Source organism: Rosa chinensis, chromosome 2 (assembly GCF_002994745.2).
Source record: "Rosa chinensis cultivar Old Blush chromosome 2, RchiOBHm-V2, whole genome shotgun sequence".
Lineage (NCBI taxonomy): Eukaryota > Viridiplantae > Streptophyta > Magnoliopsida > Rosales > Rosaceae > Rosa > Rosa chinensis.
Genome location: NC_037089.1, coordinates 28,066,161 through 28,089,002, shown reverse-complemented (window position 1 = coordinate 28,089,002; position 22,842 = coordinate 28,066,161). Strand labels below are relative to the sequence as shown.

Sequence of the window (22,842 nt, the reverse complement as noted above, 5' to 3'; positions counted from 1 at the left end):
ACTGTTTAAACACAAAACGATACAGTTATTTTCACCCCATATCACCATGCCTATAACATTAAAGCTCGATCACTACTCCTCTTTCAATTCTAAAGTACAGACCATCATTTTCGTTGAAAATAACTCATGCACCATCCAAGACTAAGTCAATAAAACATGATGGATTATCAAATTTTGACTTGAGAGTAAAATTAATAGAGTTGATTTGCCATGAAGGCCTCCACTAAACCCAAACTTAGTAAATCAAAGTAAAACAACTCCTAATCAAGAATCTTCATCCAAAATAAAGTGTGAAAATAATATGACCCAAGACTAAACAAGAAGCAAAATTCTAAGTTCATTACAACATCAAGACGTTGAATCTGGGTTTCACAATTTATTAGAAATACTAGGAGTATATGCGATATAATTAACTAATCTCAGTGAAAATCTGGAAAATGATGAATTTAGGCCTTTGATTTCTTCCCTTTGACTTCAGGGGCTGGTTTGTTCTTGAATGGTAGGAAGGACACTCCACCCATGTAGTTTCGTAAGACTTCTGGTACCTCAACACCATCTTCCCTCTGATAGTTTTCAAGAATGCAGCAAATTGTTCTCTCAGTTGCTGTAAGAGTGGAGTTCAACAAGTGAACGTATTGCTTCGTCTGCTCATTGCTCTTTTTCTGCCCAAATCGAATTCCTAATTTTCTTGATTGGTAGTCTGTACAGTTTGAACATGAGACGAGCTCCCTGTATGTCTGAGATGCAGGAAACCACCCTTCCAGATCATACTTCTTTGCTGCCGCATCATTCAAAGCACCAGAAACGATGGACACAACACGATAAGGAAGTTTGAGCTGCTGATAAAATTCCTCAGAGTTCTTGATCATTTCCTCTAGCATTTCCCAAGAGTCCTGGCCATTTGGGCTTGTCATACAAAACTGTTCAACTTTTTCAAACTGATGAACCCTAAAAATTCCCAAGGTATCTCGACCATGTGAACCAGCTTCCTTGCGGAAACAAGATGAATATCCAGCATATCTTATGGGCAGCTGTGAAGGATGAATCCAATCGTCCACATGATATGCACATAGTGGCTGCTCAGCTGTAGCAATCAGATATTTGTCATCACCCTCTCCGGTAACCTTATAAAGCTCCTCATCGAATTGTGCTAATTGAGCACACTTTGCCATGATATCTTTCCTCATAAAAAATGGAGTCTGCAATGCAGTGTATCCCCTTTTCTCAAGGAAATCAAGACCAAAATTTATCAGAGCTTGATTGAGGCGGACGCCAGCACCTTTCAAGTAATAACCTCTACCTCCTGCTACTTGAGCACCTTTCTTCAAGTCAGCAATACCCACAAGCTCAACAAGCTCAACGTGATATTTGAGTTTTGGCTCCAACCGTTTCTCACCCACCGACCTAACCACAACATTATTGGCCTCATCATCATGCAAGGGAACACTATCATGCACAAGGTTTCCAATGACTTCCAGTTTCGAATTCAAAAGGTTTAAAGCCTCTCGAACTTCAATTTCTTTTTCTGCGATCAACCTCTTGATTTCATCTGTGTCCTTAAACTCCTCGGTTGCATCCTGACCTGAAATCCTGAACTGAGCAACTTTCTTGTTGATCGTGTTGATCTTGTTGAACTCTTTCTGGAGACTCTCGAGCTCGAATTTACGTTGACGCCATTGTTTATCAAGCTGAATGACCTCGTCGACGATCTTGACGCTTTTGAAACGACGCTTCTGAGATTCGCGAATGATTTGTGGGTTGTTGCCCTTCTCTTCTCTGAATAGATTGATGTCCAACATTATTGATGAAAAGTTGAAGACTTTGCCGGAGAAAAACGCAGAGAACAAGCAAAGCATGACTGAGGCTTATATAGGCATTTAATTCGTAAATCATAAGCTAATACAACCCTAATACAACTAGAAAACGTAAAAATTGAATAGTAAATATATTCCTTGTAGACTACAACAAAAAAATCCAAATGTAACTAAAATGGGAAATAAAATAAATCTTAGATACTAAAGAATATTGAACTTACCTTATATATATATATATATATATATATATATATATATATATTTTTGAACGAAGGCATAGTCAATATATTGATCTCAAGCTAGAATGACCATTACATATCATTCTGCTATCATTCGATAGATAGACAAGAAGTTGTGGTGGTACCACGATGATACATAAGGATAGACCATTCATTATACAACCAGACTACATCCACCGTCACCGCTGTCAGAACAAGGCGCTCCATCATCCTCCACCTTGACGCCACCAACAGAGGAGCTACGCTGCTAACGCCTGGAAAAGCCTCGCCCACGGGCGTTTGACAACGAATCAAAAACAATACATCGGACTTTACTTGCCACAGAGCAGCAAAAACAGATTCAAGCCGGAACACCACCGCCAGGCCTCCAAGCATAGCCATCTTGGGAACCTAGCCTTATGAACCATCATCACCCGTTTGGCAGCAGACATAGGACAGCAGCGCGACCAAAAGTCAACACTGTTGCTGACCACCACCGGACGAATCTGGATTGGGAACTGCGGAAGTTGATTAGGTACAGAAAGGGAGATATATTAGATGATAGACGCTGCTGAAGTTAGGCCCATTTATCTTTGGAATCCCAACTGGGTTTTTGCTCATATTGATATATACAAAAGAGGTATTCATGAGCAATTCCACCATTAAGAAGTCAGTTTGAAAATCAACCTTAAACGGTTCTTCTTAATATGAATATGACGATACTTTTTTTTAATATTTTTTTTATTTTAATCAATTTTAATCTCATCCTACATCACACCTACTAACACAGCTAAATCAAGACAATGTCCTTTTACTTTTTATCGACCCATTAAAAAAATCTGAATTTTCCCGACGAATACTCACGACTTATGGCTAGAAAAGATTTTCCACACTACAACAGAGAGTCGATCAACACATTTTCCTTCAAGCTCTCTGAAACTTTTAATGAAATGATGCCATAAAATTGATTACGGTATTGCTGTACACAGGCTGCCTCCGTGATGAACAAATGTTCCTTTTGTTCATTTGGTTTGTTTTTCTTCTCCAACAAGTTGTACTCTAGGGTTAATCAAGGACCGGGTAGCGTAACAGCAAATTTCTAGCCATGAAAACACATCTTGCGGCACACAACATCAACATGGAGCATTCATGAGATTCCAATGATTGATTATCAGGCTAACCAGGTTAATCAAAACACAAAAACATACCAAGTAGTACTCATGTAAAGTTGGACCAATACGAATACCAGCATCCATCATTCAGTTGCATGCAAACAATTAGAACTGAGGCCAAACATGATTCAATTAACCAAGATGAATAACACTAATATTCTTGAACTTAATGATAGGTCTTGGTGTTTATAGAGCTATTGACCAATCTCTCCTGACTTATTCATCACATATACACTATCTAAACTTCATATACCATTTGCCTTAGAGGAGGTGCATGTTGATGAAAAGGATAAGATTTGCTAAGATTCTACCTCATCTTGTAAGTGAAACTGGCTAGCAGCTCTATAAGTTCTCGATCAAGTGTGCACTGAGTGATGGGTATGCAAATCAGAGTTGGAACCCCATCAAAATCTAACTGGCTAATAAGATGTTCTCCCATGATACCGAATATATCACACACTCGCATTTAACTTACAAATCTAGCAACTACGGTTCATATTTGCTCATATCAATTTTTTTTTTGGATCATAGGGTCCTCAAAAGGCTTGTTCCACAGAAGATTCTCCTTATGCAACTAGCTGAAATAGTTTGTCTCGCTGACCAAAAGTTGTTTCAAGAAAGAACTCTACAAGTGTCACAATCAACTTAATGAATTACTGAACTTATTATTGGGACAGATAGGAGCCTTTCATATTCATTTAGTACATCCCTTCCAAGAAATGAAGCTACCTTGAGGCGTATAGCGTAAATTGACTCACTGTTTAAAAGTTCTCTGGAGAAGGAAAAGAAAAAGAAGAAAATAAAGAAACAAAAGGACAAGTTCAAGTAAATGGTCCATATTGAGAAAAACAAGTCAAAAAGTAAAATGAAGTGAGACTGTAAGAGTAAGATCCAAGAAACAGAAAGCAAGATAGTAAAGACGAAATGAGACCATGTAAAAGAAACATTAAATAGGGTTAAAAGAACAAATGCAACAAAAACATGAAGACAATTGTCCACACAGTAGTTCATTCCCTTTTGCATATTCATGGGATTCTTATAAACCTCCAAAAAAAAAAAACTTTATAATGCTAAATCCAAGAAACTGAGTTTGCACAGTTGAATGTCCCCCAAACTAATAACCACAGAGTTCTACAATTGCATTAAAGAAGATGAAAATCATACTTTAGATTGCCAAAGTAGCAAATCGAACCTAACATCCATCAAAGAATTTTGTTAACAAAATACAACAGACTCTACTTCCATAATTAAACCATCATATTATACAAAAGACAACAGTCCTTCAATTAAATAGTTGATACCCTACAGCCTCAGGATATACACAAAAAAGTTCTGTAGCTTATATGTATCTCACAGAAGAGGCTACTAGTACAAAAAGTGAAAAATATGATAAAGAACCTACAAAGAGTCAGCCTTTTTGCTTTTTTGTGCTAACAAGACTGCTTTAACTAATTAGGTAACAAACATTCACCTCATGTCATCCCATTAGAAATTTTTTAGTTATATTTCCCACACCAGATTAGGATAAACATTTACTTGCAAACTATATAGTAACCATAGAAAACTACAAAATCAATTCAAAATAACTCCCCATGCACTAAAAGGAGTAACCATAATGTAAAAGCCAGTAATGTTGAAAGAAAAATTAAGTAAAGTTGTTCAAAACTACAAATGGAGAACTGAGTTTATGAAAAACATCAGGACCTCATCAAACTGCTAATGGTCTTGATAATCCTTCATCTTATATCGGAATAGGAAAATAAATCAGAACATTATGCAAATAGACAAAAGAGGGAAAAAGAGAGGAAAATAAGAAGGGCCAAAATTAAAAGATATGCACTCGAAATTATTGAAAACTGAGCATAAAAGTGAAAATAGATGTCGAAAGTTCTTACAAGATAAAGCTTGACAAAAATTTGATGGACTAAAAGAAAAAAAGAAAAGAAAAGAGGAACATCCATCAAGTTGTTGCCGAGCATGGCGAAGATATGGACCATGAGAAAATTATATTCAATTCCAAAGTCTTCCCCATGAAAAACTTCCAGAAAAATTGATCAACCCAAAGCAAGCTTTAAGATAAATATTCCCCAAGAGTCATTGGTCATCCTTGCTGAACTTCAGCCACACTTACTCTGCAAATATACAGCCCAAAATGTAATGGCAGAAAACACAATATTCTCCCTTGAAATGAACTATCATCCTAAAGGTTCTATACACCTATGACTTTAAATATCAAAACCAGAAACGCAAGTAAAACACTCATGCTCAAATGAGTAGAAACATATGTTCAAGTGATCCATGTTAAGAAAATTCTGAGCCATGGCATATTGATGGTATAAATACAAGGATTTGTGCAATAATATAAATCCAGACAAATAAAGGATTTAAAATTGAAATACCAACAAAAATGAAAAAAAAAAAATATGCAAACCAAACATTTGAGTACTTTAGCCAACCACCCAAAAACAGGAGGTTGCAAAACAGATTTCTACATGCAGCCAAAAGTGTTTGAAATATTTTGCCTTGGGTTGCACAACAACAACCAAACAATATTCAAATGAAATTGAAATGGGTTCACATAAGTAAAACTCATCTATGTAGACCCATAAGAATAGAATATTTGAAATAAAAAAAAAAAAAAGAAAGAAAGAAAGAAAGGTTTAATCCAATAGCAAGCCAGATAAAGAAAATGCAAATTTATAACTTGACAGTAAAGGAAGAAGTTAATAAATATAAAAATAGTAATACAAAACCAAACGTACAAGAAAAGAAGTATAATGAAAAATTTCAAGAAAGCAACAAGGAAAGCAGCGCGTCTAATATAAATCTGAAAATTGAAACATCTTGGATTTGACAAACAATGACCGCAAAAGCTGATAAAGGAACATTATTTTTGTGTATAATAGGTCCATAAAGTCGAGGTTAATTTCAAAGAACCAAAGGTTACATCTATCTAAGGTATTCTATAGCCTTTTAATGTATTGACCCCCTTCCTCGATGCTGAAATTATTTAAGCTGACACCAAAGTTCACGGGCTAACATCTTAACATGCATAGATTTAGTAAAGATTTCAGCTTAAAAGAATATCACCAATCTTGACAACCTATGTACATCATGGACGTCCTAAAGTACTTCTGAAAATTGGAAAAAGAGTGTTTTGTAAAGCTCTAAACAACAGAAACAGAAGGAGTCAGAATCCAAGTATATATAACTAAACTAGACAATTCAAATCCATATAAATTAAAGTACAAGAATTCTTTTACCAAAAAAATGATCAATACTAGAGGCGAGTAAGCACAAACAAAATGAAGACACATAAGCACAAAACTAAGACATAAGAAATGCAAGTCCAACATATCATACCACATATACGGTTGGTACCCATTACTCCCCTGAGGCCTAACTGTAGCCGTCTGCCCCGTCTGTGAACTTGGATAAACATGCTGCAGACTCTGCATTGCAGGAAGCGGTGCAATTGACCCGTATGCGCCAAGCAACGAGCCTCCCCCACCGAAACTCCCCATCCCATGAGACACACCACCAAACCCACCAACACCAGCACCCACCTGACCATACTGTCCAGCTGGAAACACACCAGGGTTCAATGCCCCCGCCAGTAAACCCGGGTTCAACGGCCGGGCCATCATAGCCGGGTTACCAGACCCAGGAACCAATGCACCTCCTACATTGGTCATCAATCCACCATACAGCGGATTCAATCCCGGGTACTGTCCGAAAAACGCCATATTCTGCGCCCCGGGTACTGTGGCCAGTGGCGGAGCCTGCGTCTGCTGCTGTGCCGGCCCCACGGCATTCTTGTTCTTTGACCCCTCAGTGGCCTTCTGGCAGTTCAATTGGTGCCCTTCAAACACCTTCACCGGTTCCTCAAGTGCCTTCTTTGCACCTTCCACACTCTTGTACAAGAACAAAGCAAAACCTCTAGACTTTCCGGTCTGCGAATCGAACCCCATCGGCCCGGTCTCAATTTCCCCAAATCTCCCAAACAAAACCCTCAATTTCTCGGCTTCGGCCTCATGCGGCACGCCGCTGACGTAAATCTTCCTCCCCGCCGAGTCCGACTGGCCGCCACTCGACGACGAAGACGGCGCCCCCGTATTGTTCCCCGGGCCCACCGAGGCCAGCTGGCAGGAGGCGCTGCGGTTGCCGATGCTCTTCTTGGGCTCCTTCAAGGCCTTGAGGGCGCCGCGGCGGGTCTTGAAGAGGACGAAGCCGTAGCCTTTGGTCTTGCCGGTGAGCTTGTCCATTACCAGATTGGAGTCCTCAACGTCGCCGTAGGGCTGGAAGGCGGAGACTAGGGTTTCGCGGGTGGTGTCCCATCCGAGGCCGTGGACGAATATCTTGCGGTGCGAGACGTCGGCGTCGGCGGCGTCGCGGATGCGTTTGAAGAGGGAGGAGTCGTTGGAGGCGGCGTCGGTTATGAGGGAGATGAGCTGCTCCTTGGAGTAGGGCTCCAGCAGCTGGGACAGGGTCTCCGGGTCGGAGTCCGAATCCGAGTCCGACCCCGTTTGGGGCTGTTTGTGGCGGAGGTCGTCGTTGTGTTCGTGTTCGTGTTCTTGTTCTTGTTTTGGTTCGAGCTTTGCGGCTTTGGGGGTTTTGTCGAGGTTTTTGTCGGCGGTTTTGACGAGCCTGCGCTTCTTGGTGGTTTGGATCTTGGCCATTTTTGATAGAGAGGGTTTGGACTTTAGACTTTGGAGTTGTGACACTGTCGCGGTGAGAGGGTTTTTGGGTCGGGGAGGTACATTTGGTTATAAGGAGTCTGCGTTATACGTGTGCGTTGGAGATTTTTGTTTTATTTTCATTTGCTTAGTATTGAAATTAGAATAGGTATAATTTGTTGCAGCTCATGGGTAATTATGTCTGGATGGTGTAGTCGGTTATCACGCTAGTCTCACACACTAGAGGTCCCCAGTTCGAACCTGGGTTCAGACACTTTTTTGCTGTTGTTGGATTGCTTGTCCCAGCTAGACCCTTATAGCTTGGTCGTTAAGTTATCATGGTAAATTGCAGTTTTGGATATCTTAACGATCATCAATTTGACTGAAATTTTACAGAAGTTGTGAATATGTGATCGAAAAGTAGTCAAAATATGGAAATTCCTTCCTTAGCTAAGGAACAGATGTAGCTAAGTATCTGTTTTTGAGACAGATTGTGTGTGTAACCCCAATATTGTCAACAACCGGTGAAGGGTTAATTTTGTAACGGTGGTGTTAATATATATTTCTTTAGGTTTTAGATAGACTAAATCTATTTCAAGTGTTGTACTGTAAATTAGGATCCACAATTCTACCAAGCCAAGCCATGCCAAAAGCTAAAATATGTACAATTTTGTACTCTACTTCATTTACATATTAGAAAGAGAAATTTGATACCTCTTCTCAGCTTCAGCAAGATCTTGAGTGTCTAGGATCCATTTCCATGGCTCATTGATACCACCAGCATCCTTAGGATCATATTCCGTGGCCAAACTAGCTATGTGGACAAAACCTGTTGTTGAAATTTTAGAGACGAATTCAGGCTCTCTCTCCCATTTGATCAACTAACACCTGGCTAGGCAGTATAGATATCTCTCCACCCTCGGGGTATGGCTACGAACAATACAAAAATAACTTTGAAGGAACTTCCTTCACATGCAACAGCATTAATCTCGATCACATCAAATTTAGTTTAGGGTTTAGTTTATATCATATGAGAATTGATCAGTTATACCACAAAATGATATGAATTGCAATTACTTGCTAGATAAATATTCACGCGCTTTTACGCAGGTTAAGAGGCTAGTATTTTATATATAAATCAAATAACCACAGCTTTTGAACAAGGAAAACACGTTTTATAGAGACATTATGGTTATCAGATTTGTTAGGACTGTGGTTTTTAAAATATATATAGGATCAATCAGTCAACGTGTATAAATAATCAGAGAATCCAAACGTCTGTAGCATCAGGTGGTCATGTTCAGGGGAGGAACTACACTTTGGACATGTTGAATAAGCTAGGGATTAAATTCTGGAAATTTAAATAACAACTGACATGAACATACCAAAGCCATCTCATGATGAAAGGTGATGGGTTGAGCAACAGGCCTGTGAGTCGCATTTGTAGCATAAACTCTCTCTCCCACTGAATGCCTCAGAACCGGCCATGGGGCTGCCGACAAGTGAGTCATGTTTTCCCATCCAAACACTTCCACCACACGCCCGAACTCCTTTGTGCTCTTCAATCCGAAACCCTTGAATAGAATGGCAGAGTGAGCCTCGAGAGTCTTGTGCAACAATTCTCTCTCTTCCTTCACCATATCCACCAACTCATCCACGCCATCAGTGCTCATCTCCGGAGGAGGTTTCAATGTCTTTGGAAACACGTTGCCCCCAAATTCCTTCTTTCCCTCTGTCTTTCCTTCCACAAATCTGTGCCCCATTTTCTGAGCTCTAGGGTATCTTTGGTTTTGTGGAGAAGGGTTTGGTACTCGTATGGTTTACATAGGAAAAATTTAGATATAAACTAAAAAATACCAAGCTTGTATTAGGAAAAATCCACCCATAATTTTTTTCCTAAACTACACTCAATTCATATTAATCAAACCTTCTTTATATATAGTTTGTCACTATTTACATATAGTTTGTCACACACAAAAAACCCTAAACGGGAGAGAGAGGTTGCGAAACCTTAAAGCTGGAGGTGGGTCTTTCCTACTGGAAATCAATCTCGTCCGGCGACGTCTTGACCTTTGGGTTTGGCCCCGTCCCCTCTGACGTTTCTAGGCTGTTGCCGGACGGGTACTGAAGCTATGGCCGTGAAAGTTCTTGGTTGGGGTTCTCCTTAAGGTTTTGCAGGTCGGCTTTCGGCTTCTGGTTTGGTTGACTTCTCTGAGGCAGGTTGTCGTGCGAAACAGTTTTGGAGGGCATCGTCAGTGGCGGCTTCGTTTTGGCGGCGTCGTGGGTCTAATGCGATGGCAGCATCGATCGTGGGATGCTAGTCGATGGGGTACTGCTTCGTGATGGCTGGTGTTGAAGCGATGTGGAGCGCAGAGGGCGCTGTGGATCGCGGCGTTGCAGGTCAGGGCGATGTGGATCGCTGTGGAATAGATCTGGGTGGAGCTCTATCAGAACTGTGATGTGCGGCAGGGAGGATGCAGGTGAAGACTGAGCCTGGGCCAAGCTGGGCTGCGGGAACATTGGGGAGAACCCTCCATGGGCTGTCTGTTTGGGCCAAATTTGGGCTGCTTTAACTTTAGGCCCTTTAGTTTAGTCTTTTGATTACAATAATTCCCCATTTGTTTAGCGAGCTATGCTTCTAGTTTTTTAGTAAGCGTCATCGAGTCTTGTTTACTCAGCCTATTTACTATGTAGTAGTTAATAGTTTATAGGCTCTCTTTATGAACGTGGAACCGTCAAATGATTGGACCTAATCTATGTATCACTGTGCTACTACCACAAACTCTTTATCTACCCAGAGATGGTAGAGGGAGGATATGTAATGGTCCTTTCTAGCTTGAGATTTATTAATATATCGACATGATATTCTTCAAAAAAAAAAAATCAAACCTTCTTTATAGGGTATATGTTTATAATTAAGATTTTTCTCGTTTTTTAACTTAACTATTTTGCCCTTCTAATTAAAGAGGAAGTAATCTAAATAAAATCTTCCTCAATTGTAGCAAGATATTTACTATTTTTTGAACTTGAATAATATCATTGAGTTTTCTCTTATTTAAAACGACGCTAATTGCCCTTTATTTCATCCTTTATGAAGTGAGGTATATATTTGCTTTTTTTTTTTGTTAGTGAATATGTGTGCTTATCATTAGATTGTGTTATATTCCTTTTAGGAAAATTTTATCATACACCCAATTTTCTAATCACATATTAGATTAAACACACCCATAAAATTCTTTTTTTTTTTTTTTTTGAATAGGGTTGATTTTATTAATTATCAAGCCATGAAAACACATGCCAGAGTTAAACAGGACTTACATAAGAAAACTCCGGGACAAACCGGATACCCCTATCTAAGCCACAGGTAAATTCATTCAATTCTAAAGGGACACTCGCTGAACAACCAGCCTAATCTATGCAAGACTAATCTCGCTTTCTAAGGAAAAAATATTCATCTAGTCTAATCTGCCAAGCACTCAATTGTGGTACAAATATCAACTACAAACGTCTTAGAAAAGCTTATAGAAATTACCCCTACTGCAACAGGCTCGCGTCCAGAATGTCTTGTTTTGTTAATAAATCTAGCCATGTACCTTCTCCGTCCCCTGGGGGGTTGGAGCTAGTACCTGCATCAGGCTCTTCAGCATCCAACAACCTCGGCATCAGGTTGATCCTCTTGTTTTCTTTACGACTACCCCTAGGCCGACCTTTCTTCTTTGGAGTCTTCCCAACAGTCACTGGGACCTCCACAAGTTCACCAAGATGAAACTCATGAGGTATCTCCGCCAAGGTTGGTTTTTGCCGCTTCTCCATATGCCACTCACCATGGCACCATTTGCGAGTCCCCAAAATTTTGGGATAAACAGCATCAGTCCCTGGCCCATTTGCAACTAGCCCATGTACAGCTGGCCCACCCACACTCTCATTCATCAGGTCGTCACACTCACCACCCAGGCCCAAAGTCAGCCCAACCTCCTGTTCAGGCCCGCTGCCACCCGGCCCAACAGGAAATCCTAACTTCAAACCTAGGTTTCCTGCCGAAAATCCCGGGGCAGCCGCTAGCTCCACAACAGATCTCGACGTCACCAACCCAGTTGCCCTAGCTTCCTCCGTCCAACCCTCCAGACCCAGCCCAACGTCCAGCAGCCCCTCAGACTGGCCGGGCGACTCTATTCTTGCCACATCAACAGCCACCAACGTTGTTGCCAACGCTGGAGGAGTGTAGCCCGACCCATCTCCTGACTCCATGACCGCCGTCAAGGCGTTGTCACAGCAACCCAGCCCGTGGTCAAAGAAGCCGCAGCCCCGACAAATACCATGGCATTTCTCATATCTCAACTCCAAGTCCACCGCCATCGCTGCCGAAAACGAGTACTTACATCGAGCCCATACACGGCTACGTACGTCGTGCATAACCCGGAGCGTTTGCACTGGATCCTTCCTCTGCAACGCCCCTTGGTCATACCTGACAAAGCGCCCCAAGGAGTTCCCAAGTAAGGTTAGGGCACGGGCATTGCGCATAGCCACACGCAGACCTTTCACCACCACCCAAACCTCCATTGAATTCAGCGGAACCTCTGTCAGATCTCGGAGACCATCATAGTCCGCCAAGAGAAGCATGGAATTGTTAAAAAACCAAGGGCCACCGTTGAGGACGTGATCCTTCGTCTCCTGCTCCTTGAATTGAAAGACAAAGATCCCTCCTTCCTCCTCACGGATCAAAACCCGCTCTTTCAAACCCCAGATACCGGAAATAGCGGCCGAAAACGACAGAAGCAACACCCTTTTTGGGAGAGCAACCAGCCACATACATAGAAAAAAGGATCTTGGATTGCATCCTCGCCCCCAACTAGGTGCACGATAGCCTCCTCTGCAACCATCACAATTCGAAACTCGATCAATTTCCCCGCTACCCATAAAATTCTTTTAAAAGACACCAAACCTATTAATTAGGTTCATCTCAAAATAAAAATCCTATTAACTATAATAAATATTGAAAAAGTTCTTGAACCAAAACACCAAAATGAGTTATCTCACTTACCCCAACAACAACTATTTATTCCCACTAACCCAATTAAAAGTAATATGACTATTATACCCCTAACCTAATTAATAAACTACATCATTGTCCTATCTCTCTGTACAGATCGATCTCTCTCCTCTCTCTTTCTCCCCAACATGGTCGGCATCTACACACACACACTCTCTCTCTCTCTTGTCGGAGCTACCTTGCCCCCGCGTTGTCGCTCTCACTCACTCTCTCTCTCTCTCTCTCTCTCTCTCTCTCTCTCTCTCTCTTTCTCTCTCTCTCTCTCTCTCTCTCTCCAGTTGGAGCTGCCTCAACCCCGCGCCATCTCTCTCTATCTCTCTCTGTCTCTCTTCTCTCCTCTCTTCTCTCTGTCTCCTCTGCCCCGTCTCGCTCTCTCTCTTCTTTGTCTCCCCCATATCGCGCCAATCTGCACTCTTTCTCGCCGATCAGAGCGAATTTGATTAGTGCAGGTCGGGAACGATGTCTAGTTTCAAGGCCATTGAAGCCGCATTCGAAGCCGCTGCAACTTCTTCTCTCTCCAAAAAGCGTCATTCCAATCCCGACGACGAAGACTCGGACCAGTCCCAGAGCGCCCCGCGCCTACTGCCGAGTTCAGTTCTCGCTCTCCAGCATAGAAATGCCTTCGCTCTCTCACCTTGTCGTCAAGGTTTGTAGGCTCACTCTGATTTTGGTTTAGGTTTTGGTAGAGGATGGTGTTTAGAAATTGTAGTGGAGATAAAAATTTCAGGCTGATGCATTTATGTTGCCTGATGATGATGCTTTCTGTTTGATACTTCCATTTTCTCTCACCTCCGATGTCGATCGTTGCGTAGAGAAAAGAAGCATAGCCATAGGGTAAAAGAAATAGAAGACACAACTATCAGGGGTAAGTGGGTAAAATAGCAGAGGTTGCAAGAGAAAAATGGCTAGATCACTATTCATAAGAAAAGTAATGTTCATCAGCTACAGTATCCCTGATTCTCCTTTAGTATATAAAAAATTTGGTCCGACCCATCGAGCTCGGCACAATTCTATCCAAGCCTAGCAAAATGGATTTTTTTTTTTTGACTTTTATAGTTTGAATTGTTATAATAAACCAATATGTCAACAAAATGCAAATAAAAGCTCACGTGCCCAACAATCAGAGAGATATATACGCCAAAGAGAAAAAAGAACAAGTATATTATAAATTCCTCTCACAGCTGAAAGTTACACACAATCAAAAACTAGTAAAATTGTTCACCTATTGCTAACTTTGGAAACTCAATTAACAAGTGGAGAGATGATGATCTTCAATGTCTTCCTTTCATTGTGTCATGAGCCGCACTTATGAGTAGTGCTATTGTGACATTTTATGAAGGAGATGTCAAGAGGGGCGAGCCTTGGAGACCCAATGGTAAGCTTGGAGCTAAATGAAGGGATAATGGCATTGTCATAATTAAGTGGAACTTCCTGTTTGAGTCGGTTAAGAATTTGGGAAAACTCAAAACATAAGAAATGTCAAGGACCTCGAGACGAGACCAATGCACTTGACTAAGTGTCAATTGGATTTTCTATGAATTAATTATGAATTATTAGTCTCCTCGGCTATTTTGATGTTTCCTCCCGCCTTGGCCATTTAAGGCTGATATGCTCTATAGGGGGAGACCTGGTGTCCAGCTCTCCACCACTCCTGGTGCTGGCCTTCATGGGGCACTAAGTGAGGGCACCCATTGGGGGCATAGGAGCCGGGCATATGTCGTCAGAAAGGGGCGGCATATGCTTCTATGAGTTAGAATGTCTCGTGGACAGTATCGGCTGAAAAGCCAATATTGCGGGTTGGCATCAAGGGTGAGGTTCATATGAGAGCGGTCCTTATGCCATCAGCGTTAAACAAACATGTGAGCTTATGGAAGATATTTCGAGACCACGTGGTGTTCATTGGCCATGGAGCAAGCAACATAGGCATGAATTTGGGTTCGACGTTGCCCAAAGGAAAGTGATGCCAGCAAGCACGGGAGGGGAGCAACCCCGTGCTAGATTAAAAGAAGCTCGAGAGGGGCATCGAGGGTGAGTTGCTCACTCGAGCAGCGTGCCAACATGCAAGACGGTACACCCGCTTGAGGATTGGCCTATGGGTTAGAACAGGCCTTAGAGCCATGACAATCATCAAGAAGAAAACATTGTTAGCCTCGTTAGAAGGGAAAAGGACACACCGCTAAGATGGCTTGTCAGTAGGACACTCAAGGCTTGAGTATGCGGGCAGGTGTTGCCCATGAGCCAAGTGGGCTGTATAAGTGGTTCCCACGAGGCGAATGAGTTGTGTATGCTATTAAGAAAAAACCCAACGAGGGAATGTGAAGGCCAACTGGGTCTCAGCGCACTATCATTCTACTTGCTATTGCTATGCCAGATGCACGCGGGTCAGCAATGGGCTGGCACAAGGCGGGATGATATTAAAGCTTATTGGTTGAGCGAGTGTCTTGGAGGACAACCATGACATAAGGAAGCGATCGGTTAGTCACAAGGTGTGAGACTCATGTATGAGTAGCTTTCATTGGTAAACCCCAATAAATAAGGGACAATGTCGAAAGGGGTCAGGTTGACAAGAAAAGCATACATAGGAAAATAAAAATAGAGTATCAAGGAAGAAAGGAAGATAGGCTGGCCTCGGTTCAGAGGAACCTTGGCACCTCTCCGGCTAATTCCACTGCATATAAAGTTGGCCCATAACACATTGCCTATGGTTTTCAGAGCTTTCAATCAATGCACACAATTTAAGCTCCTCTCCTTGCAAGCATAATGGATTATACACAACTAAAAATGCATTATAAATGCATAGTTCTTTAAAAACAAAAAGAAACAGATATTACTTGACCAGAAGTGATCATATCATATCTGATATAACGACAAAGATAGTGGTGATCACCAAGATATAACTATATAGAAAATACAAGTATGGTGGTACATAAGAAAACATCGGATTGAAAGCAAACATATGCGGCAATAAATGCATATCACACTAGTAGGAAGCTAACATTACCAGAGACGTTGGTAGTATGTCTAATAACTTAGTTTATGCTAGTTCTCTAACCAAATGCTCAGTATCGAAGAAAAATTTGTACATAAATTGAAAAAAGGATTAAAAAAATCAATAAATCAATAAATCACCAAATGCTAAACAAATAAAATACAGTCCATACTTGATTTCATCATTGGAAACATAGTTTCTTTTTCTAAGTTTGTATAGGGGAATAAGTATCCAATCATGGAAAAGGGTTGTGGTCACTAATTGAATTTCATAGAGAACTTGTAAAATTCATTCACTGTATTATGCAGATTGCAATAAATGAAGAACATAGTAAAGACTAAAGATCTATCAACATGCAAGTTTTGATTAATATCATAAAGCCATGGAAAACAATACTTAGAATAACGAATCAGATTGCATAGAAGTGTTGCATCAACTTTCCAAGAACTTGTATAGTGACAATATTTTTCCCAAGGAGATTGAGGCTTGGTGTACCTGATGTGTTATTGAAGTATTCTTCCATCTGCAATTTCAAGCATAAAAAGAGTGTTTAACATCAAAAGCCCAAAAGATAAAAAAACACATAATCTTTCTAACTTTGGATGATGACTACAGTATCAACATTCACTTATAAACAATTGAATGACATGACAAAATTGTAGCCAAATAAACAATTTACATGCAATATTCTAGCAAACCCAATACAGAATTGAAGTTTCAGAAAGACTATTAGTACCTAAATTGCTACTTGCAGTAGTGCATGCATTGAACTTTTACTCGTACACTTCAAACTTACAGTTTTAATTCGTTACTACTGAACATCTACCCAGATTTGATCTAACAATTTGTTTAAATCAAATATATGGTGGAAAAAGGAAGTGCCTTTATATGACAGAACTGGATCACCTTTGCAATCTAGAACTTTGGAAATGCATTTAATACCTGAGATCAATATGAAATATAACCGAGAAAATTATAAAGTTTGATGATGATCATACTTGATAAACAGGTGAAAGAAGAGAATGCCAATGGTTATTACAAAACCTTGATCAGAATCCAGATTGTATCAACATCCACCCAAAACAATGACGAAATAGAAGAGAAACAAAATAGTAGATGGAATAAGAGAAATCATTGAACAATTTGACCTGAATAAGAAATCGATCTTTAAGCTTGGCTACTAGTCTATCTCTGCTTACACCAAAACATCTTCTTTGTAATTCAGTCCTCTTCAACAAGGAAGTGTATTATACCACTTACAAATTTGTAAATGTATACATGACATACTAGTATGTATTATAGAAATTTCTCTAAGTTGACGATACATGTGACGCAGCATACAAAAATGGGTTATTATAGTATAGACCCAAAGACTCCGGCCATTTTATGTCAACCACTGTTTATTGATTCCTGTTTCTAAAGAAGTTGAGCTTTGAATACAATTACAATATAAAACCAGCTTCAATTACACTTTTTTATTATTATTATTGTTTTTTCCACCAAAACATATTCTCTATAATTCAGTCCTCTTGAACGAGGAAGTATAAACTGGCAACGTAGGTAACATAGCAAACAAAAATGGATTCTTATAGTTTTTTTGAACAGCTTTGAATTGCAAAATTTGTTAACGTTCTCAAATCGACGACATATTGGAATATCTTGCAAAGTTTTGTTAACCTTCTCAGATCTCTTTAACTCCAAAACGACATAATGAAATAGTTTTGTTGAACAGTTTTGAATTGCAAAATTTGTTAACCTTCTCAAATCTCTTTTAACTCCAAAACGATAGTTTTTTGTATCGATCAGTAATTGATACAAAACTCTTTTATGTAAATTAATAAAATTAAGAAGGTTAACAAAATTCTCAAACTCAATAAAAAAAATCTTAATTGTTTAGAGTACAAAATAGAGTTTCACATTCTCGTGAACTTTCGATGTATGACGGCTTAACTTTTTGTTTGAATTAACTATGTATCTAACAGAATTAATATGTTATATTCTTATTCTGAAGTTAGTCAGGCATCACATACGTACTAATCTATTATGCTTGCTGTGAACATTGTCATGCATCATAAACTCCATTTTCAACCAAGAATGTAATGAGTTTTACATATTTGTAAGGGTGAATATCAATCGCATGTCTTTTTATTTTAGATTTTCAACATTCAACAGTACATACCCTTCTAGTTTGTGTGGTACAAACACAATTTTCTACCAAATAAATATAATAAAGAATATGTACGGTGTTCGTTTTCTTAATAAAAAAAAAAAGAAAAGAAAAGGAAATTATGTGTAATAGAAGGTATTGCAAAAAAGAAAACCCTAGCACATCGAGTTAGCGCCCTGAGCCAGCGACGTGATCCTTTCACGACTGCGCACAACGGTGACTGTGTCAACCGTGATGATGAATTTTCGAGTTATGGCATGGAATTGTAGAGGTCTCATGGGCAGTAGTCATCGAAGAGCGTTGGTAGATATAATCCGGCAAGAGAAACCTAGGGTTTTGTTTCTTTCTGAAACCCTTTGTGATGATAATCAATTGGAATCGCTGCTAGTGAGAGTTGGCTTTGATAATTGTCTGGGCATGGGAAAGAGTGATGAGACTCTAGGGTTGGCTCTCTTATGGATGAATGATGTGCCTGTGCACGTTCGGAATTACTTGATCCGGCATGTGGATGTCTCCATTGGCAACCCAGGTGCCCCGGATGAATGGAGATTGACTCGTATATACGGTTTTGCAAACACTGGGGATCGGATTGGGACTTGGGCACTGATGCGGTATTTGGCTGCGCAATCTAACCTACTTGGTTGCTCTTTGGAGACTTTAATGAGATTTTGTCTAGATCAGAGAAGTCGGGTGGTGAAAGGAGGCTTGCACAAATGCGGGCATTCAGAGAGGCGATGATGGATTGCTCCTTGTTGGATATGGGGTATCGAGGTAGTCCATTTACGTGGTTTGAGCATCAGACAAAAGAAAGGCTAGATAGAAGTTTATGGAGTGCTGAATTGCGAGATTTGTTTCTGGGTTCCATGACTACGCATCTACCGCCTAGTACTTATGATCATTGTCCACTTTTGGTAGAGATCTATGAAACTGCTACAGTAAGATATAAGCGACGTCGTAGATTTCGTTTTGAACAGTTCTGGGCAACGCACTCAGAATGTGAAGCTGTGGTGCATCGTGGTTATTCTGCTCAGGTTTCTGGGGATCCAATCAGTCAGGCAGCGAAGAAAATTAAAAATACCGGAAGAGAGTTGCTTGCATGGCAGAAGCCTACATTCATGTTTCGTAAGGTAGAGATGAGAGTTGTTCAGAGCTGATTGGAAGAGTTACTCAGTGCTCAGTTTGATCCTGCAAAAAATGCTGAAAAGTAGATTCTTAATGCTAAATTTCAAGAGTTACTCATGCAGGAGGAGACAATTTGGATTCAAAGGTCCAAGGCGTTGCGGTTGAAAGCAGGGGATCGAAACACTGCATACTTTCATAGATGTGCTTCGAATCGAAAATAGAGGAATAATATTAAAGGATTGAGGAATTCAGTTGGAGATTGGGTTTCTGACAGCATAGAACTTGAAGGTGTGGTCACGACCTATTATAATGGTCTCTTTGCCTTATAAGGTGTCAATGCGAATGCCTTGAACATTATCTTAGATACCATTCAGCCTCGTGTGTCCAATGATATGAATCAGGAGTTGTTGGCACCGTACTCAGATGGGGAGATCAAGGCAGCTTTGTTTCAAATGCACCCATCGAAAGCTCCTGGTCTTGATGGGATGTCACCATTCTTTTTTCAGAAATACTGGCATGTACTTGGTCCGGATGTTTGTACAGCTATTAAGTCCTATTTGTCTACTGGCATTCTAACTACTGAGATGAACTTTACTCATGTGACTCTAATCCCCAAGGTCAATGAACCTAAAGATATGACAGAGCTACGCCCTATTGTGTTGTGTAACATGCTATATAGGATTTGTTCTAAGGTATTGGCTAATCGGTTGAAAGGGTTGTTAAATGAGGTTATCTCTCCGTTAAAGAGTGCATTCGTGCCTGGTCGGTTGATATCAAATAACACTTTGGTGGCAAATGAAGTAGCTCATTTCTTACATACTAATCGACGTGTGGAAGATTTCCACTTGTCTTTGAAGTTGGATATTAGTAAAGCGTATGATGGCTTGGAATGGGACTTTGTCAAAAGTATTCTACTGAAGTTTGGTTTTGCTCCAGAATGGGTTGATCTTATTATGTCCAGTGTTACCACAGTTAGTTACTAGTTTTTGGTGAATGGGGAAGTGTGTGGGTATGTGAAGCCGTCTCGAGGGATCAGACAAGGAGACTCATTGTCTCCGTATTTGTTTATTTTATGTGCAGAATGTCATCACTCATTCAACTTTGTAAGTAATAGATGGATCAGGGGGTTGCAAATTAATCCCACAGCTCCGGTCTTGCATCATTTACTATTTACGGATGACAACTTCTTGTTTGGGACCACAGATGAGGAGGAGTGTCAACAGCATCATAATATTTCGTATACCTATGAAATAGCTTCTGGACAACGCATCAACCTACAGAAAAGTAGTGTGGCTTTTAGAGACATATGGATTTGAGTAGACAAATGCAGTTAGCTGAGATTATGGGAGTACAGAGAGTGGATAAGCATGATCGGTATTTGGGATTGCCTACCTATGTTGGCTGGAGTAAAACTGCTGTGTTCAGTTATTTAAAGGAGAAGCTAACCAAGAAATTGGTTAGTTGGAGGGCTAAACTATTGAGTGGAGCCGGTAAAGAGATTTTGATTAAAGCGGTGGCTCAAGCTGTTCCTACTTATCTCATGAACTGATATTTGTTGTCGGTCAATATGTGTGATGATTTGCACCAACTTTGTACTGGGTTCTAGTGGGGAGATATGGAGAAGAAGAATAGGATTCATTGGAGGTCTTGGGAAAGGTTATGCATTTCTAAGCGAGAGGGTGGAATGAGGTTCAAGAATTTGCACTGGTTTGACTTGGCAATGCTTGCAAAGCAAGGCTGGCGTCTCTTGCAGAATCCAGATTCTCTTATTGCTAGGTTATACAAGGCGGTGTACTTCCCGGATGGGGACTTTGCATAAGCTCAATTGGGTCCAGCACCTTTATTTTCGTGGCGTAGCATACTAACTGCCAAGGATACTCTCGTACAGGGTCTGAGATGGTGTGTGGGAGATGGAGAACAAATTGACATTTGGAGGGATGAATGGATCCCTGATAGGTATCCACGATGCCCTTCTTCTCCCCCACCTTTTGGGGCTCCTAACTTCGTCTCGGAATTGATCGACCTTATCAGTAGGAGTTGGAATGTGGACCGGTTCACTATGCCAAAAAGGCCTTCAGACGACAGAACTGTTTTGTCGTTTGAATGAACTAAAATATGTCGTCTAGTATGGTGTCATCTCTTGGGGACATCAGATGACATAAAAAAAATAAAAGTCTTGTGTTGTCTGATGAGTTTTGCATTTTGGGAACATTGTGATCTGTATCTTTAAAAGCATTCACACAACAATATTGTATTGTCTAATAAACAAAACAACCACAGTCTTTTTTCAATACTATTGTGTGAAGCATATTTGCAAGACATATTTCTGTTGTCTGAATTGATTTCCAACAACAAATTTTTCCTGATTTTTGTGGTTGTTAAGTTGATCCAACAACATATTTGGCTTTGATTTTGTCGTTGCCTTGTATTTCAGATGAAACATATTTGTATCCTTGTTGTGTGACAAACATGTAATCTGAAAACTGCAAAATACCATATATTCATCAAATCTGGAATCTAAGTACAAAAATACCAATATTCAATCTGACATTGCAGCCAAAGTACATGCATCCAAAACTATACTAATCCCAAGGCAAAAACCTACTATCTAGAGCAATTATACTAATCTAGGATATGGATGATGCATGTCCAAAAGCACATATCTATGCACTAATTATTAGGTGCTGTTCGTCAAGGAATTCTGTGGGTTATCAACAAGCAAAAATGCAACCATCCGGTTCTTAGCCAAGGCATTCCTAAGACAATGTTTCAACCTCTCCTGCACAGATGAAATTTTTAACAGTGAAATAAAGAAACATTGAAGTTGAATAATATAGGCAGCAACAATAGCTTGTTGGTCAGTCAAAAGAGAAAGAAAATGAAAGTTACCTTCTCGTGTAAATGACCATATGCAATTATCAAAACAAGCTGTACATAATCAATTCAATAACACTCTAGGCAGCATCATCGAACCTGTTATAGGGTCTGAAGGTTTTGGCATGAATATTCGTGGAGGGCATTGGGAGGACCTAGCATCCCAAATTCGACAAGTCTCATCATCTGATGACCTACAAATGGGATTGAGGACAAAGTAACAGCAAAGGGATTTCAATTACTGTTTCGCTAAATGCCAAGTGATAAAATAACAACCACAACCAACATGTTTCAAATAATTGTTTCTGAAAACTTGATAAGAGTTGCAAACTGCATAGTATTAGGGATTTACTTTACACGAAAATATTTCCAAATCATGCTATTCAGTGGAATCATTTCACACATAGAGAACAATCAAGTAGAGGGAATCAACATCAGAGAGCAATAAATCTTAGAATGGGGCTTATGATAAAAGTTGGTAAATTGCACTAAGCATTGAACTAAATGCAATAGCAGTCACAGTTCCAGTATGGCCCTGCAGAACCTAAATGGGATATCCATTTGGCAAACGCCACTGCAAGTAAAGATAACTATCCAATTAAGATGAAGCAGATGTGACCAAAGTATTGTTTGAACTCACAGCCAAGTCAGTAATGTCACACTTTGATTCATATAACCAGAAAGGTAAGTAAATTAATAAAGGAAACAAATAATTCAATGCCAGAGAGAGAAAGAGAGAGAGGGAGGGAGGCAGGCGGGG

General features: G+C 40.2%; 3 protein-coding genes and 1 non-coding gene across 6 annotated transcripts; 1 reads left to right on the top strand and 3 right to left on the bottom strand.

Annotated features, from left to right (window-relative positions):
- Positions 1-245: 245 nt before the first annotated feature.
- On the bottom strand, positions 246-1,976 carry LOC112190192 (serine--tRNA ligase). The gene has a single exon (XM_024329611.2). The coding sequence runs from the start codon at positions 1,854-1,856 to the stop codon at positions 447-449; it is 1,410 nt and encodes a 469-aa protein (XP_024185379.1). The 5' UTR covers positions 1,857-1,976; the 3' UTR covers positions 246-446.
- A 253-nt stretch (positions 1,977-2,229) lies between these two features.
- Positions 2,230-7,962, bottom strand: LOC112187152 (UBP1-associated protein 2A). Of its 3 annotated transcripts, none has more exons than XM_040514547.1 (2): positions 6,568-7,962; positions 2,230-2,550 (listed from the first exon to the last, which is right to left on the bottom strand). In XM_040514547.1, exons 1-2 carry the CDS (start codon positions 7,881-7,883, stop codon positions 2,463-2,465), a joined length of 1,404 nt encoding a protein of 467 aa, XP_040370481.1. In that variant the 5' UTR covers positions 7,884-7,962; the 3' UTR covers positions 2,230-2,462. The 3 variants fall into 3 exon arrangements, with proteins under 3 accessions (XP_040370481.1, XP_024181584.1, XP_024181583.1); XM_024325816.2 differs by lacking the exon at positions 2,230-2,550 and adding an exon at positions 3,792-3,976; XM_024325815.2 differs by lacking the exon at positions 2,230-2,550 and adding an exon at positions 5,030-5,336.
- Positions 7,963-8,080: 118 nt separating this feature from the next.
- TRNAV-CAC lies at positions 8,081-8,154 on the top strand. The gene has a single exon. It is a non-coding gene; the product is annotated as a tRNA-Val (tRNA).
- A 962-nt stretch (positions 8,155-9,116) lies between these two features.
- On the bottom strand, positions 9,117-9,643 carry LOC112184046 (clavaminate synthase-like protein At3g21360). The gene is made up of 2 exons (XM_024322342.1): positions 9,266-9,643; positions 9,117-9,158 (listed from the first exon to the last, which is right to left on the bottom strand). Exons 1-2 carry the CDS (start codon positions 9,641-9,643, stop codon positions 9,117-9,119), a joined length of 420 nt encoding a protein of 139 aa, XP_024178110.1.
- Positions 9,644-22,842: the final 13,199 nt, after the last annotated feature.